The sequence below is a fragment of the Hippoglossus hippoglossus genome, chromosome 13, assembly GCF_009819705.1.
Source record: "Hippoglossus hippoglossus isolate fHipHip1 chromosome 13, fHipHip1.pri, whole genome shotgun sequence".
NCBI classification, from domain to species: Eukaryota; Metazoa; Chordata; class Actinopteri; order Pleuronectiformes; family Pleuronectidae; genus Hippoglossus; species Hippoglossus hippoglossus.
This window is the reverse complement of record NC_047163.1, coordinates 15,195,829-15,214,985: the sequence shown is the minus strand read 5'-3', so window position 1 is coordinate 15,214,985 and position 19,157 is coordinate 15,195,829. Positions and strand designations below refer to the sequence as shown.

Sequence of the window (19,157 nt, the reverse complement as noted above, 5' to 3'; positions counted from 1 at the left end):
GCCGGATGCATTACCATGAAACTCAGTGGAAGCATGTGGTTTGGGTCAGGGAGGAACCCTTTAAAGTTTGGTGCAGGATCAGGATCAGGGGGCAGATCCAGGAATACATTTTCACTTTTTTTAACATTGTAAGATAGGGCACTTTTCAACATTTTCCTGGGGAAAAATTCAAGAATCTTCATGAAAAAATGAGGCATATTTATTGAACTGGCAGGCATATTTAGTGGACAGATATCTATAAGTGTATTTAGCTTGGTGGGGTTTGATTGAATTTCTGAGGACTGTTGGGCCTTGGCGGAGGTATGCACTCTACTGAGTGCCACTTTAGTTACCACCTATAGGAGGTAATGTTTCTGTCTGCCTTTGTTTGATAGTTGACAGGATTATGCAAAAAACTCCTGGATGGATTACCACAAAATTTAGTGGAAGGGTGTAGTATGGGTTAGAGAAAGAATCCATGGAATCATGGCTCGGATTAGGGAGCAGATCCAGGAATAGTTTTCCAACATTTTCATTGATTTCTCAGGGTGTAATTCATGGATCTCTGACATGATTTGGGGACTGATGTACTTATGAGTGTGCATGATTAGGTAAAGAGACAAAAAACAAATGCGGATCTAGTGAATTTAGAGGAATGTTGGGCCTTGGCGGAGGAATGGACTCTATTGAGTACCCTTGTTGTTACTTAAACAAAATGTGATTACCTCTTAAATATTACAAGTTCTTAAATTTGAGCATCTTCCACAATTTAAATGTGTATATACTACACTTACAGTCCTCAGTGTCGTATGTGTGTTGGTACAATCACAGCAAGTAGTTGTGGTCTAATCTGAACTCTCAGAACTCGAAACAGTGAAAGTATCGGCAGGTTGTACAGGTTGTACAGAACAAAACATAAATAAAATATTCTGGCCTTTTGAGAATATTCACAGATTCACTTTATAATAACACTAACACGTTGGATATTCTTTTTCTAATGAATTAAAATATATCTATACTCATTGGACAATATTTAACATCCCTGACTGAGTCGTTACATTCTTCTGTAGTGATCTGTCCCAGTGCTGTGCTACCTGTAATATTGACGCTGTGTCAGTGGACATGTTTGGATGCTTCAGCACAATCACAAATGCATGTACGTGTACTGTATTTTAAGGGTGTTGATTTATGGTTATCCAAGCCAGTCTGTGGTTCTTCTATAGAGAAAATGTAAAGGTGAATTGGTATCCGGAGAACTGCGTACGCATGTTGCCCTTCCCACTCACAGTATATACTGCTGATGTGCCATTGAACAAAGTGCCAACGTCTTAAACTTCTGTAGTTTTTTTAAATATGTGATTCAAATTTAGTGATCCTAAACAAGTTTTTACGTTTTAATAAGTTTAAATTGTCTGTCACCCTTCTTTTCCCACAAATACCTGCAGGTCATGACCCTAAAAGATGGGTCATCACCTTGACCTGGTTAAAGGGGTGAGAATAGCTGTAGCAGTGTTTGGGGGGAGGGTGCTCGTCTGGCATTTACACAGCTTCATTCAGTTGATGTGAAGGGTTAAATGAGACCATACAGCGATGCACAGAAATGTTCCTGTCCTGTGGTACGAGACAACATATACTTATATGACGTTATATAAAATGCACACATGCTAAAAATGCATTGGTTATTAGTCAGAAGCAGCATGATTAAGTTCATTCCTTTCTATAGGGAGCTGGGCAGGTCTAGGGATTGTCTCTGATGAGGGTTGTTTTTGTCTTTTTTTATACATTTTTTTGTGTTTTTAACCTCCCGCCAGCAGAGGGAGCAGAAGCAGAACAGGCACCTGTGTTTCATCTAAAGCGAAACAATAAAAACCAGTGCAGGACTGGATCCTTTTAGTCACTTCAGAAAGCCCAGTTGTAGCCAGGAGTTAATCAAAATCTGCAGATTCAGCATCAATGAACCAAGCACACCCTGGCAGTGTGACGGACCTGGACCCGGCAGTAAAACTAGCTGTTAAAAAATAGGTTCATAGACAGAAAATAAATGTTTAGTTTAATGCTAGCTAGCTATATGTATATTTATTTGTTTGAATTTGAATACATTTATTTGATAATGACCAAACAATGTTGGCTTAAGTTTATTTAAAAAATATCTGGTGTCGGCTTACAAGTGAATATGCGTCAGTGTCATGGGAGGGTTGGGAAAAACTGTTTGTTTGTTTTTTCTTTTCTTTTCCTTTTTATGCTGTTGTTCAGTTGACTGTGGGGGTGTGTTTGGGTCCTGATTTCACTCAGAGTTGTGGATTACACTGACACCATGAATTCCAAATGGATAATCAAAGATACTGTCAACTAAGAGTACTAACTGTATTTCAGTGGGGTCACTGAAATCCAGAAACGTTATCAATAAAGGCAACAACAACAAAAAAAGGCAATTTAGAATCTGCTTTGTGCAAAATTCTTCCTCTAAAGTGATATCGCAGTTATTTTACGTTTTTGTAACACAAATCTTTATTTTAAGAAATCCTTTGAATACAAGGAAGCATATGTATATAAAGTTGGCAGCAGAAATAATTCAGTCTGATCTGAAGAGCACTGTGAGGCTCAGTAGGACACAGAGCAGCATTTGATAACCGAGGCTCTGTGTAACAACTGGGCTGCCGTATAAGTGAGCGAGTGATCCAGGCCTGTGCACATCTCACACCCCCCCAAATCTCAAGCATGATTTAAAATAAACATTTACATATTGTTATTAGTTATAGCCACTAGTAAGATAAAACAGTCCACCGATAACAGCCTGTTCTCTGAGCATGTACATTTGTCTAACATATATACAAACATACAGACATACGTCGCTTTATGCTCATGCCTTTGGTGTCCCTTTGTTGTCGGCTTTGGCTCCTGAAAGTCCATTTTCTGTGTTGTCGTTCCCTGAGTTCACCAGGCATTCTTTACTGCAGGGGACAGAGTCAACAAAGGTTAAGACCTACTCCCATAGTGGCCCTTAACAGCTTTAAAACCTTTTTTAGTCCTTTTATAAGTTAATGATGAAGCCTGAATGATTTATTGGTTGGCCGATTAAATTGGCAGGCATAGAAAAATCTGCATTTACGTTTTGCAGATATGAATAATTCAAGTTTGTGGAATGAGCAATGCAGAAAAGACATGCAGTCATGTTTACATTGTGTCCATTAAAATTCTATATGTTAAGTTGTACTTGGGTTTTTCTTTTTATTCATAGTTATTTATAATGATGGTTTCGTAGGTTATAACAAAGTTGTTGTCCATATTTCCTCTGGCTGAATTTTAACTGTCATCAGTCCAAGTAGTGTAACAAAATGATTAACATAGAAACCCAGCCAAGGACTTCAAATTATCACATTTCTTAAAATAAAAAAGTATTAGAAAAAATGACGATGCTTATACAATAAGTACTGGCAGAAGTATATTTGGTAAAAAGTCTCAATTAATATAACAATCAATACATCAAATATATGATGTATTACGTTTCTTATTTAGCCCATAATTTGTGATTTACTCACTTTTTTTCATCATCCTTCAGCAGGAAGTGAACAACCAAGCCCTTTACCACCATGATGAAGATAACTAAGCCAATGACTCCACCCAGCACAGAGACGATGATGACGGTCAAAGTGTTGTCAACCTCCTTCACTGAAAAGAGGGAGAGAAGTTGAGAGGCAGAAAGACGAGGAGAGGGAGACGATGTAAACGATGCAGAGGAAGTTCACATGCTGTAGGAACAACTTTTTTCTAAGTGCCTAAACACTGTTATAGTGTTGTTGAGTTAGACAAAGCTGTCACATACTTTGGTCCACCACTATCAGAGTGAAGATAGCGCTGTGGTTGCGGTATTTCTCTTTCGGGTTCCGGGCGAAACAGATGTAATCTCCTTGATCTTCAAAGGTGATGTTCCACAGCAGGATGGAGATGTTGTTGCTCTTTGAGGAGCCGACAAAGTCCACACGTTCATGGTACACACTGACCCTGGGCTCCACGCCTTCCATTGGGATCTCTGCTTCACACAGCTACACGCACACACGCACACACACACACACACACACACACACACACACACACACACACACACACACACACACACACACACACACACACACACACACACACACACACACACACACACACACACACACACATACACATACACATACACAGGTAGATTGGTTGTCTGCTAAAATACATCCATAGTATGTCCATTTTTCCAATCGTGTTTGTGTGTATGTTTTTTCCATAGAGTGTACATAAAGATGGACTAAATAAGTGTAGCCAAAGCGTCATGATCGCCCCCTGGTGTGGAGTCGGTCATATACCCTACCTCCTCCATGTTAGCAGATGGGACATGAACCAAAATAAAAAAGTCAAAGATGGTTTGTACAATTTTAGGTAGTTCCTATCACAGTTATGTTTGTTCAATTATTTTCTGGGTTGAATTGGTCGTCTGTGGTCATCGCCAGGACCTCGCTATAGTGGCTCCATCCCCTAATCGCTACTGCATAGACTCTGACTTATAATGCAAAACATGGCAGCGTTCGTATCCCAGGCTATTTAGGCTTGATTTCTGGATAGTGAGAGGAAGTGGACTAAGGAAGCAGTGTGTTGGAGCAGAACTTCAACACTCTAAGCTGTTATATACTCTGTTTGGTGGAGACGTGTCATCCATCTTTACATACAGTCGATGTTGCAAACATGTGCATGTGCATGTTTGCGGGTTTTACCTTGATCATGGTTCCATTGTCATTATAATGCCAGTTGAAGTAGAGGTCTTTGATGCCGATGCAGGAGGAGTATGTGCAGGGCAGCAGAACCGTGGAGCCGTTCATTGCTTCGATTGTGGACACTTTACCTGTTGATACCTCCAGTCCACTAACACTCCATACCCCTGAAACAAGAGAGAGCAGACATGGTGAAGAAAATAAAAGGGAAAGGAACAGGATATATTTCCAATGTGTTCAAAGAGAATCTAAAACCAAGTGCATTTTCCAAAATGTAACACCATCAGCCACAGAAACAGTGTAAATCCAATTTACCAATACTTTATAGCAGAGATATAGATGCTGCTGACACCAGTTAAGTTTATTTTGCTTCGGGTTTTGGGAAAGTATCAAGTCGTTCTGCTGCTGCAGTTATAATATCAAAATACAAATACTGTTCAAAATATAATATATAATGTATACTCGATTTAGTTATTCAACTCTATTTGACCAGATGACTCCCCACGGCCCACTCATGTCTCCCCGTAGGGTGCCGTAGTGATTATACCCAGCCAGTGATTGTGGAGAGGAGTTAAGCAGACGGAGTATGTGGAAAACATGTTGCCGAAAGTAGAACGTCGCTGGATTTTGAGGGGATTAAATCATATTATAAAAAACAAATATTTGTATTTAGAATATACCATAACTGATAAGTCATAAATTACTAATTTAATGTGATAAATATTAATACCTGCCCCCTGCTGGTCTTAACGTGATTCAAGGTTTTGACTCTGGACTCATAGTTTGACCTCAATAATTGAATTTTCCTGCAATATGGTGTATTTTACTTGATTTCACACATCTGATACATTCTCTACGCAGACCTATAAACCAGACATTAAGACTTAGGTAACTGGCTGACTGAGAATGTCTGGCACAAGACAAACACTAACTGATCTATTTATATGTAAGCTACCCATAGACACCAACAGAAATGCACCTCGATCAAATACAAAATAAATGAATCCAGCACTTTACAGTGTATTACTGGTGTCCTGTGATGCTACGTGAAGCAGGAAACACTGAGTAAGTCTTTCCAAACAAGCAGCGTCATCTTGTATTGGTATCTGGGTCTTGCCGTGCAGATGGTGTAATTCCCAGATTGTTGATCTGGTGTCCCTCACACTCTTGGGGCCTATTTATAAACGCTCTGGTCCACAGTGACCTGCTCAGGATCACATTGCACTTGGACATGGTGCAAACAGCGCTGGCGTACGAGTGTGCCTATGCGTCTGTATGAATGTGTGTGTGAATGGGTGAATGGTAAAACATGACTGTAAAGGGCTTTGAGTGCTCATCAAGACTCTACATCACTACAGACCATTTACCAACATACTCAGTTAGCTCAGGAAAATATTGTCTCCAGCTGTCGCTGGTGTGGAGGCATAAAAACATTTCCAGGGTCAAGATGGTCAAGTGTGTTGGAGCAGAGATCAAGCACACTAAGCTATTTCAAAAAGTAGTTATACACAATTTACTGCAGTGTGTAGCAGACTTGTGTTGTTCTGCCAACATAAAAGTCTTTATTAAGACCAGGTTAGGATAATAAACATACTTTGACCACTTACAGGCAAGCAACTGATGGAGAAATGGCGTCAATAGTGTATTTTCCTTGGTCTCTCTTTGTCTAAATATGTCCTTAGCCGTGTAGAGCTGAACTGAATGATATACAGCAGTGAGTTGCTTCTGCATAATCTCAGTTTACAACAGTAATATGTTTGTTTCAAATGCAGACTCGCCAAAACACAGTAGGCTATGCAAATTAGTAATTTCAAATATGTGAGTGCAGCTGTCACTGAGTTGGTCACCAAATTCCAAATCCCTGTCCAAGAAAAAAGAAAGATTTGTGCATACCCCCATAGAAAATAATTTATAGTAACGTTCATTCTCACTCAACTGAATGAGAACATACGTGTGTTGTTGATCCTGTTTTTTTTCTCATATAAACGCACCAAAATAGTTTTTCACGTAAAAGTCAAGTTGATAAATGATTAAACGTGTATCAGTGTATTTTTTTCTCTGTTCAGTTTTCAGATTTTGCTCATCTGTCCTCTTAGTATCACCTGCTCGTCTCTTCTTCTCAAATCGGATATTTTTACCTCTCCTCTGTAGTCATCCTGACTTATCTCCTCTACTTTCAGTAGCAGCACGGGTCACTCGGGGCTCTGCTTGTTCTTTCCTGTTTCTGGTTTTGCTCTCCTTTAATGGACTCTCTCTCTCTCTCTCTCTCTCTCTCTCTCTCTCTCTCTCTCTCTCTCTCTCTTAACTCAGTCTTCTTCTCGCTCGCTCGCTCTCAGAACTTGGTCCACCGGGACGCTGGAACTAAATAAGCACAGCAGAGATGTGAGGAGCCACTGTGTGTTTTTTGTGACAGTGGTGGAGTCTGATAGCCTAGACTAGAGAGTTGACATGTTTCTGTATAGCTGGCTGCTGGTTAGACTCCTTTAACTGCCTTTTGAACTCTGAGTACAATGATGAATTATCTTCTGCCTGTAAAACAGGAGAGAATCTCCCCTCTGAAAGGTTGACGTGCGCTGGGAGCAGGATGATCTTTTCCATATCTGAGAGCAGCGCCAAGCTCCCGTGTCTAGAAATAGATTTCACACCTCCCTTGTTTTACACCTCTTCTCTCTACAATCCATTTTGCTCTCCGCCCGTCCTCTTCTCCACTCCTCTCCCACCTTTGTAGTTTGTCCTGACAAAGCCCACGGATTCACCGACTCAAGTAATGTGTCATGCTAGTTGAGTGAGTGTGGTTGTCTTTGTATGTGGGTGGTTGTATGCATGTGCTTGTGTGCATGTGAACATGAGTAATAGGCTGGAATATCTGATATTTTTAGCTCCACTATCAAATATCTCTTTGTCCCATTTGGGAAACATCAATATCTGAATCATTGATGGGAGGAAAGGCAACTGACTGTGTGTGTGTGTGTGTGTGTGTGTGTGTGTGTGTGTGTGTGTGTGTGTGTGTGTGTGTGTGTGTGTGTGTGCGTGTGCGTGCGTGTCCTTGGCTGACTCTCAAGGTGAGTTTTTTTTTCTTTCCTTTATTTCTTTTCCTTAAAGTAGGCCAGCGATAGAAGGGTTAATGTATTTTTGAGTTGAACCCATAGAGAACTGACCGAGGACACTATTACCTCTTTGAGCAAAAGAAGAAATAGAGAGAGAGGGATGGAGAGAAAAGTGATGGAATGGGTAGGGGAGAAGGGAGATGAATGGGGGGGGGGGGGGGCAGGGGTAATGGAGGAGGTACAGCGTGTGGGAAGTGATGGAAGGGGTCACTATAGGGACGAACAGAGGGATGGAGAGGGGGAGGTAAGGGAAGAGTAATGTCCGCTCCGAGGTGAGTGAGTGACAGAAGGGCAGAAAATTACAGCAGCAGCTAAGTAACCCAATCAACAGAGGGTGGAGGGTGGGGTCCAGTTTACACTGTATGTACACACATGGATTGACACTCATGTTATGGGTTTGCCACACAAACATGCAACAACACACGGTTTAATTACCATGTGTACGTAGTGACCACTGATGAACATGTTACTGGACTGCTCTGCACTTATTTGCCTCGTTTCCTGTTGAACCACAACTCCTACTTTGTCTGCTGTTGATTGTTTTTATTCTCTTTTTAAAAGGTGCTGCATAATATAACATGTTAACAAGTGGCACCAGATATTGATGCTTATGGAAGTGGACAATGCCGGGGTTGAAGTGACTGTGTGTGCTGTGCGGGGATGTCTCTAACCTCTTTGGATTACAGATCTTTGTTTTCTGAGGTTTTACGATGAGGGTTTGTAACACAAGAGGCATCTCTACATGTATAACATAAGATTAGTAGTATAGTAACAAGTAGGGCAATAAATCAATATCAATAAATTAGTACAATGTAAATAAAGTTGTTGTTCGACTGATGCAACAAGATTGCTGCCTTAACATGCGCGATCATTTTCAGAATTACTTCAGTCAAAAGTCTTTTGAAATCAATACAAATATAAATATAAATCATTATAATTGATTGACAGTAAGGTTCCCACCTCGATCGTTTTTGGATCCAAATTTATGGAACTATAGAGCTCTGTTTTTTTTTATGTTTACGTATATCTTCAAGCCCCCATTTGACCAGCAAGACAAATGCAAATGAACCTATATTACTTTGCAGGAACATGGCCTAGTTTAACCCTTATCTTGTGTTTGTCATATTTTCTTTTGAATAAAATGGTGGTAACTTGCCTCAGTTGAATCCAACGCATCAGAAACCTTGTAGCAGAAGTAGAAAATAAAAGATGACCCACTGAACTAACTAAGAGCAACTACGTCAAGGGGGCAACGACACAACTAAAATCACAGATTGACAACTCCACAGTTTACTAACCCATATATTAAAGGCACACAATATTCAAAATACATCACGCATTGTGGTGTGGAAAAATCTGCTGAGTAAAACACAGTAAATATTAAAATCTGGAATATGGACCAATATACTGTATCGACTTGTTCTGCATTTAAATCTGCAAGGTAATCCAGGGTAACTGCATGTAAAGAGGAATGTACATATATTGTAGAATCGGAAGAAAAGAAGTCTGACAGGCTCAAACGTGGTGTTTTACATTATACATTAGGCTACAGAAGTGCTGAGTTGACCATATCTTAAGGAGTTTCCTGTAAATACAGCTCACAATGCTGAGAATACGAAATCAAATAAAAAGCTTTTGTCAGCTAGAGCGCGTCATAGACTTGTGTGTGGGACATTTTATAAACTGGCATTTCAAATCTGGCTTTTCAGCACAATGGATTTGTCTGTCCTTGATAAGGCACAAATAATGACAAGATGGTGACGGACTTTGCTTGTTCGCAACTATTTTATTTATATATGAACTCATGCCCACATCCTGTATTCATAAAGCAAAACATGTTTAATCATCTGATAGTTATAGAAGTATTTAGTGTGTGATAAGCTGCAGACAAATTCATTTCAGAGAAGCTATTTTCACAAATTATGCTGTGATGAGTGATTTTCTTGAAAAGGCTAAATACCTTGTTATTTATATTAATCAAAGTAATTGAATTTTTGTGGGACATGCATATCTTTTATTTATCAGTTGGACATCATATAAAAAATAAATTTGACACACCACAGCTCCACCATTTGTGTGGGGGGAAAAAGAAAAGAAAGAGCAGGAACCAGTTTTATTTCTAATTTAATTCTATATCAGTAAAATGTCCTAAAATGACGGAGTTCCTCACATGCACACATTGATGTTAGCATTAGTGCCTTTAAAGCTCAGCTGTTGAGAACTGTGCTGCGTGGCGACTCAGCTGAGCTCAAGGAGGAAATGTTGACGTGGGGGCACTATTCGGCGCCACAACAAGATCAGGGAGCGTGAAAGCACAGACCACCGATGCACCACTACGTCACAGCCAGTAATACTACAACATGTATATATGTGGACTGCAGACTTTTGTGTACACTCTTGAACCTCAACTTTTACTGTATTTGATTATTTTGGCTCTTAATCATCTTTCCTTTGACCATAAAGAGTCATTTAACAAATCATTCCTCCAGCCCAGCAGCCAGATATGGAACGTATCCACGTTCAGATGAGAAGGGTTGGATGTAATTGACCTTCATGCCCTCAGCCACAAGTAAACACCAGCTGTGACATCACCATTCCTGTTTGTTTTTTTTAGCCTTCAGGTGTGGACTTTATGAGGTATGGATTTATTGTGATGGCGGTGAACAAGACCGACGGGCAGGCACAGAACAACACAAGCAAACGAGGAGGGTGTGAAGGGAAACAAGTTGAAATGTATGAACAATCACAGGGATTATCTAACACAAATAAAAGCTTTTTCAGAGAGGATCAGAAATGTGCTGGTGGAAGAGTGAGGAATGGCCGGGCAGCTAAAGGCATAGAGAGAAGTAGAACTCACCGAGCAGCAGCACAACTGCCAGGCCAGCGTGAAGGAAATCCCCGGATCTCAGCCGACCAGAGACACTCACACTGGTGCTGTCCATTGACGCCATGACACCCCCCTGTCTGTCAGTTCTTCTGTATTTATATAATGTGTGTCTTTGTCAGTCTGTCCCCCACTCCTTCCTGTCTGCTAAAGCCTGAGCTGTGTCTAATCTATGCAAATATGCCCGTGTGTTCCTCTCATGTGTCTCTGGAGCAAGGTGGGACACAGCTGCGCAGCTGAAGGCAGGAGTCTTAAGTCCTGCTCCCAGTCCCTCCCTCTTCTCTTCTGCACCCTGCCCCCGGAATGAACAGAGGGAGGAACCCTAAAGAGAGGAGGATGAAGACCTTCGAGGAGCTCTCAGCCCGTCCAGTTGACCCCCAGCACTGCGCTCCAAGCAGCGCAGGGAAGCAGCGGGAGAGGCAGGCTGGAGAATGCAGCAGCTGAACGAAGAGTGCAGGCTCTCTCTGTCCCTCTCTGCCTCCCTCCCTTCCCGTCCTCCGTTGCAGTCTCTTGCAGACTCAGTGATTATCCAGCAAAGCGAAGAGGCGAGGCAGAGCATGCAGTGTGGTGTCAGACAGCTCCACTGCTCAAGCAGCAGCAGCAATGGCAGCAGCGGCAACGGCCAGGGAAGCAGGCTGGCCAAGCGACTCCAAAAAGGGGAGACATAGGCCAGAGGGGGAGGAGGAGGAGGAGAGCACACGAGAGGCACAGGGCGGAGGGGTGGGGAGGATGCTGGAGAAGAGCCAGCAGCCAGGCAGAAAAGCAGCGAGCGTGTGTCTCCCCAGTCAGCTGCAGGGAGGAATGAGCGAGAGAGGTACTGCAGAGGTAGAGGGTAACATAGAGAGAGAGAGAGAGAGAGAGAGGAGGGGAAATGGTGATGGGGGGTAGGGGTGTGCATGTGTGTGCGTGTGTCCACTGCTGCCACATACACACACACCAACACATATGCACCCAGTGCAGTAGGGCTGAGTCAGCCTTTACTCATGAGTGTCTCCAAGTCAGACTCGGGCTGGTTGTTTACTGCAGCCTTTACTCCTGTCTCCACCTTCCTCCATCTCGTGTTTCATGCTTCTCATACACATCAGGGTTGGGAGGCTAATACACCTTGCTCACTGTCAAGCCTTCTATCAAATGACTCATATGCTCTCTCTTCTCTTTCTGGACTGTGTATGTGGATGGGTTGGTCTTAAGGAAAGCATGCCTTGCTGAATTTGGTACAGAAAATGGTTTTGTAATACAATATCTTGTGTCACCCTATTACAGGGTTTGTTGCCTCTGCCAAGGAGACTATATTTTCATGTGGGGTTGTTTGTTTGTCACGGGCTGACCATCCTTTCAGCGCGCTATGTCCACTGAGAGTTGCATACTTGTGCATACATACATGCGCACGGTTCCATTCATACTAGGGTAGGAGGGTCTGCGTCAGCCTCTCTTCAAAACAAGCGTCCATGTTCTACGTGTTCTTCTTCTTTGTGACAAAACCAAGAGTGCGCCCCCAACTGGACTGGAGAGTGTTCAGCGACACGATATATTGTACCTGGAGAATGCACAGTACAGTCAGTGCAGACCATGGTGGTCTTGCGAATCCGAAAACCTTGAATTTGCCTTTAGTAAGCAGGATTATGCAAAACTACTCAACCGATTTTCACGAAGGCTAAGGCGATGGCAAAGGGAAGTAGCCATTCAATTTTGGAACATATCTGGATCAAAGGGTGGATCCAGGGATGTTCTTTTAATTCAGTTATTATTGTGAGGTAGGGCAATTTGTAGATTTTTGTCAATTTCTAGGCTAATTTAGGCCCACTAATCGCCCAAACAATCAGTGATAGGATGCTAACGAAGAACCCGTTGAATGTTTGACTGGATAAGACTTTCTTGTATAACAATTGTCCAACAACTGTATCTGCTTCCTAGCTGTTTTTCATATAGTGTCTCACAACATGGTTAATTCATGTGACACTACATGACAGCCCCTGAATAATGGCTTTTGTCTCAGGCTTAGTAGGTGCAAGCCAAACAGAGCACAGGGCAACTTGAGCTCAGCCTGTCCTACATCATCTGTTCATACAAACTATACAATGAGCAAAGGTCTACACTATAGAATACAAAGAAGACACATGGTGTTGAACTGTGAGTTGGATTTACAACTGTCACAAACTCCCCTCAAGAAACTGATCCGAGCCTACACGCCTTACATTTAGCTTGCAAGACACATAGGTAAAATTGATGTGTCCTTCACACTGTGTTACAAAATATGGCCCCGCCACAACAGTACACATTTACAGCACACCTCTCATCAATCTCAGCTCAGCCTTCAACACAGCCCCATGTGGCAGTGAAGGATCACCAAAGTCCACAACCCCGAATGTGCAGCCTGACCTCATCCACAGGATTCATGGCTTCCTTAGCAATCAACTGACACGTTAACAGTGTCATCGGAAATATCAGAGCCACGCAAGGTCACGTCCAAAGTCCCTCTCTGTCTATTCAACACAACTTCTCATTTCACCCAATGGGTGAGAGGACAAGTCCACTACATTACAGAATATTCCATCCTTTACTTCCCCGGCTCACCTTTAGTGAGGTTACTGCTAAATATAGATGCAAGAGTCACTGGGTGTTGTTGAGTAACCTGACATTTGATCAACACACAGTGGACATGCTTAATTCTATTCTCTGCAGAAACCATTCCGCATGTATTCTTTCATGCGTTCTCTTTTTGCACCTAATTCCCTCTCTGAACTGGCAGTACTCATTTCTGTGAGGACGTGGCATCACAAGGAGACCTGTGATCTTTTGGCATCACTTCACCCTCCCTGGGGTTTTGGCATATTGTAGGTTGCAGCGTATTCTACAAGCCATACAGTAATCGTACTGTTTTCTTAATGAGCAGAGTGATCTTTTTTCTTACAATATAGCGATTATTTATGTTTGATTGTGCGTCTTGGAATTAAAATAAAATTTAAATACATTTGATGCATTCAATATTTATCAAATATGATATGTAATATAACATAATATAAAGAAAATAATTGTTGTAATGACAAATAAGTATATTTGTGTTTTTTTTTTTTTTGTAATCTCTGTCCATTTCCCCCATATAAGGTAATGTGTGTGTGTGTGTGTGTGTGTGTATTTGTGTGTGTGGGTTTGAGGTCCATCATCCATCATGTCACACACACACACCCATATGTCAGTACGTGGTGGGGGGCAGTGACAGATAGTGAGATACATGTAGTACCTTAATGCAGCAAGTTATGTTTAGATAAATATCAAAAAATAAAAGCAAATACACACATATATGCGATGATGTGGAGATTGAGATGCAAACATACAGGGATTCTACACATGCATATGAACACCACATGTGAGCGCACACACACACCTGCCTCTGGACAGGGTGACCTTGGATGCTGTGTGTGAAAGGAAGGCGGAGCAAAAGGGGACATTACGCTGATGAGAGGAGAATGTGGGGGAGCAGCAGGGTTGAGAGGGAAGGGGAAAAAAGCATGGGCAGTGGAGGTTAGAGTGGACAGGGGAGGAGGAGAGGAGGTGGAGGGGAGGGGAGGGACAGCAGGAGCAAGGAGATGAGAGACGACACGAGGCAAAGGAGGGAGGAGAGAGGAGAGGCAGAGGGAGGGAGGGATGGAGGGATGGAGGGATGGAGGGAGGGAGGGAGTGGAGGATCTGTTTCTGGGACAGCCACGGCAGTGAAAATGCTGCAGTGAAGCCACACAGCTGAACCAGTCCAGAACACAGCCACACTCAGAGATTCTGCAGCGCCTTCCTTCCACCTCGCTCCTCATCTCATACCTCCATCTTCCTCCCACCCACCACTTTCACTCCCACTCTGATTAACCTTCCTCTCAACCTACACATCCACCTGCTCTACCAGCCCCCCCACTTCCATCCTCCCCCTTTCCTTCCCCTCCTTTCTCGCCCTCTCCCTCTTTTTGCACCAGCCGATGAGTGAGCAGATTTTAGAAAGCATCCTGAGTGGAGGACATCCTGAGTGGAGCCTCTCTCGCTCTCTACCTATGCTTTTCATCTGTTCTTCCTTTATGCCCCTTTCCCAATGTGTGCTATTTTCTCTGTTCTTCTTTTTTTGTTGCCTTTTTAAAAATGTTGCATGCTTGCAACTGTCTGTCCTTGTGTTTGCATGGCTGTCCTCTCTTTTTTGCCTTTTTTCTATCCCCGCGGTTTGTGCTCTGAGTGTGCATCCATCCTTCTCTCAGTGGGGAACGGGGACCGTCAAAAAGGTGAGTCCTGTCTAAAGTTAAGAGCTGGTCTGCAGCACCAACAGATTCACACACCAGCACGTATGCGTGAGTTGTAAGTACCAGACATCAGAGCTGATGTGTAAGGGAACTCACGCAGAACATGCAGCTCACGCAGTTTTGCAGCCTCATAAGGTGTTGTTGTGCAGCCTTGTAATTTGAAGTTATGCGTTTGAAGGGAGTTTTTAACCTGGTGATGATTTGTTGAAGTGTGGAAAATGTCAAAACATTGCATTGCAAGCTCTGTGGGCTATGTGTGTGTGCATGCATGTGTTTGTGCATGCAATGGAACTGCAACTATACCTGGTCTCTTTTGTGTCTTCCTGTTCCTCCAAGTGTATGATTACTATGTGGCTTATTAGGCTTAACATATCCACAGCAAACTTTCATTTCATTTTCTAATCTTAGTCAATATTTTACGTAAATTTAAGTGAATGAAATATGTCATACTACTTTTCCTGGCATCATTTTCTGCCAGCTGCAATTAAATGTTCCTTTTTGTTGTAGTTTTTTAAACAATGCATGTTACTTCCATGATTATTTTAAGCATATAGGATGAAAACTTTTCTAAACGCTTAATTCCAACTCTTCATATATTACAAATAACCTCAGGATTCCTATGCATCCTGGAAATCCTGGAAATTTAGACAATACTTTTACAGGCATTTTAAAACATCGTATGTAAGAAGCTGTGCTGATGTGATTTACAACATGTTGAAATTGTTAGTAGAGGTAGATCATAGTCATTTTTTTGTCCAAGTTTAAAATTCACACGAGGGACCTACGTATAACATATTGTTTGGATGACTGCCACAATTCAAGTGTTCAAGTAATAACAAACACATGTTAAACAGTTAGCAGTGATGTAGCCATCACCTGTAATGGAGACACTTCATCTCATTGCACATCCTGAACCCTGCACCATTAAAAAAGCAGGAATAAATTAATTGGGGTAAATGTGTCAATAATGTGGAATTAATTGAGGATTCATTGAGACCAGTGGCCGACTTGAATCGTCAGGAAAAGCTGAAAAAATGCCCTGAAAGATAATTTCTTACATAGAGAGGGACGTTTTATTTTCACACTCTGTGCCTCAAATTAACATTCTGCACAATGGCCTATTTTACACATATCTCCCAAAACAATTCACACCCTGCAACAGCATTTGGTTTGGTTGTTTTTGATGTGACTGAGCGGTAGCACAGAACCTAAAGGAATCCTTTTTGGCTGTAAATGCTGAAAATACACACTCCACATGCTACGTTGCCAAAGTCACCTCTGACTGATTCTCAGTGGAGCGGCTCCAGGTCGTCCTCCCTGTGTGAGAGCAGAGTACAGCTCGGTTTAATGGGTTTGAGACTGGTTACTGCTCATATACTGTACATATGAGTCGTGAGTGTCAAAGATACAGCACGTGTAAAGTCAGAACTGATACAGTGTGCAAAAAAAGAGCAAATATATCAATGGCAATGTCAAGAAACAATGGTTGGGATCATGTGATGCACTTGGAGACATTTTTGTGAAACTAAAATGACACACTATGGGAGGTGAAAGATGGGAGAAGGCTGCACACAGCACTTTATACTTAGAATTTAATATTTACCCTTTTTTAAATTACCACAGGTCAACTTTTACTTAATTTAACATTTATACTCCTGTTCCTATGCTGTATTTTGCATTTCTGTGAAATGTTATTCCGGTTAATGCGTCGTGTCCTCTTACGTAGCATATTGTTTTATTTTGTGTGCCATACACCAGCGGAAGACACATTCCATTAACGCACACGATGGGTTTGAGTCCACACCCTGCATGACTGGGCCCCTGCTTGGGAACGCTGGGGCCTTCTTTTGATTTTCCTTCTGCAGTGTAAAGACAACAGTTGCCAGCTGTACGGTGGTTGTCAGCCCTGTGACAGACAGATCGTACAGTGGTGTTGTCTGTTTCTGAGCTGTGGATTGGCTCCAGCCCGTTGCCAACTCGAACAGGATAAGCAGGAATAGAAAAATGGATGTTAGGAGAAGAAGCAGAAACTCCAAGAAAAAAGTGATATTTCCTAAATCATCTTTATTTAAAATACCTGATGTAACGACAGGTGCTTTTTAGAGGCAACACAGTGCAAGCATTAGTTTGGTGTCCACTAACATTTAAAGTGATACAAGAGCAACTATTCAGGGCAAACTCACGATCAGAGGTGGTTTATATACAATGATACATCTGTCTACTACATGATATTTTTTTCAGTTTGAGAAACAGAGTAGATACTATTCACAGTTATGTATACGACGAAATATATTGCCAGCAAAACCTTCGTGGTAAACGCTGCTTCAAATTTGCATGAACACACAGCGTATTGTACAAATGTATTTGAATTCTCTTCGCCTTTTAGGTGCTTTTGCTAAAGACTTCTGCAATGTTTTTCTACTTTTGATTTTTCTTTTAAGAATTAACCAGGGGGCTAAACAACGTGCAAATGGTTGTACAATGTATCGCGAAATCTTACAGTCAAAAACACTGTAATTATTGTATCCTTAAATACCCTAATACAAGGCTGCAGGCAGGATGGACCAGGGCCCACCATAGGGATGGATGGTATAACCTGTAAAATAGGTTTAGGGCAAGCTGTTTGTGTTCGTATTTAAATTGGCAGTCACATGTTCACCAGTGCGGTTGTTCATTTGTGTCACTGACAGAAAGCATACCGCTCTTACACAATAAAAAAACAACAACAAAAACTAAATAAGAACATATAAGACCAAGGCAGAACCATGAGGTTATTGGGAAACATGTTGCTCCACCTCCCTTTTGTCCACAGCAGACATTTGTGACGTGTCACAGTAGAAAAAGCACAAGGTGTAGGGAAACAATCCAAATGAATCCTGACTGAATGATATTTAGCTGCTTCAGGTTGAGGGTCTTGGTCGTTGTGCATGGTGGCTCAGTCAAACTGGCTCTGTCTGAAACCACGCCCATGTTCATTTATTCAATACACACTGTAAATATTCCATAGTTTATTTTAGCCCCAAAAAGTAACAAAATACAAATTAAATGTTTATTTTCCTAATTCAAGTCCTGAATATTGATTGGGGGAATTGGGGGAATCTGGGACATTTTTTGCAATTTTGACTTCTGCGACTTATTCCGAAATCTGCACTGCATATTAAATAGGCAGTGATTTTGGAGAGAGGGTGTGTCACGACGTTTGTCTATAACAGAGCCAGCTTTAAATTGATGAACAGAACCTGTGCTGTTTCTATTATGACAAGTCACTATGCAGGGCGACTGTTTTTTGCTAGAAAAACCTCGACGCGTTTCAGGAATGTTTAAGAATGCTCTCTGGCTCAGACACAAGCTGACACCTTCGAGACATGTAGACATCATTTAGTTCAGCTGTGGAAGGACACAGCACATGCACACATGCACTACTTCTGTTGTCTATGTTAAGACATGGTATCCAGACGCACAGTTGAGAGACATGGCTTTAAGGCAATGAATTCACAATATGTTAACCTAAAACAATTCACCCAAAACCAAATCCCAAAGTTGCTGTGAGACAGAAGAGCATACGGCACAATTTCCCATCACACAACAGATGCACGCGCACACACACGCGCACGCACACACACACACACACACACACACACACACACACACACACACACACACACACACACACTGCTCATCTGCTCTGCTGTGTGAGAGGCTTTTAACTTCCATCACAAACCACTTTTGGATTTATTAATTAATTTAAGATAGACTTCAGGGAATCAATTGTTTTTGTCCCAAAGCCCTAGACTGAATTGGAAATAACATCCCATAAAATCATGCGAGTAAAGTTGTATGTTGTGATATTAACACCACTCCATATTCAAAATATTGTATTTTGATACCATGCTATAAAGCGTAGGTGATACCGCCCAGCCCCATCCTGTCGTATAGTGTGCCATTAAAATGTTTGACACTTGTAATGTGATTGATATTGACTTGTAGCTATGAATAAAGTAATATGTTTAATGGTTATGTTGAGAAAAGTGTTCCCTGGCTTTTTCAAGGAAACACATCCCACAGACATAAAGATATACTCTCTCTCTCTCAATGTCACTCACTCACTCACTCGCTCGCTCACGCAGTGCAGGGCTCCAGAGTGCGACTAACAAATGTCCTT

The 19,157-nt window shown here is 41.8% G+C and overlaps 1 protein-coding gene across 2 annotated transcripts; it reads right to left on the bottom strand.

Annotated features, from left to right (window-relative positions):
• Positions 1-2,237: 2,237 nt before the first annotated feature.
• On the bottom strand, positions 2,238-11,521 carry scn4ba (sodium channel, voltage-gated, type IV, beta a). 2 transcript variants are annotated; one of them, XM_034603962.1, is made up of 5 exons: positions 10,692-11,520; positions 4,731-4,894; positions 3,803-4,022; positions 3,519-3,648; positions 2,238-2,930 (listed from the first exon to the last, which is right to left on the bottom strand). In XM_034603962.1, exons 1-5 carry the CDS (start codon positions 10,783-10,785, stop codon positions 2,840-2,842), a joined length of 699 nt encoding a protein of 232 aa, XP_034459853.1. In that variant the 5' UTR covers positions 10,786-11,520; the 3' UTR covers positions 2,238-2,839. The 2 variants fall into 2 exon arrangements, with proteins under 2 accessions (XP_034459853.1, XP_034459854.1); XM_034603963.1 differs by having other exon boundaries at positions 2,810-2,930; positions 3,515-3,648; positions 10,692-11,521.
• Between the last annotated feature and the right edge of the window lie 7,636 nt (positions 11,522-19,157).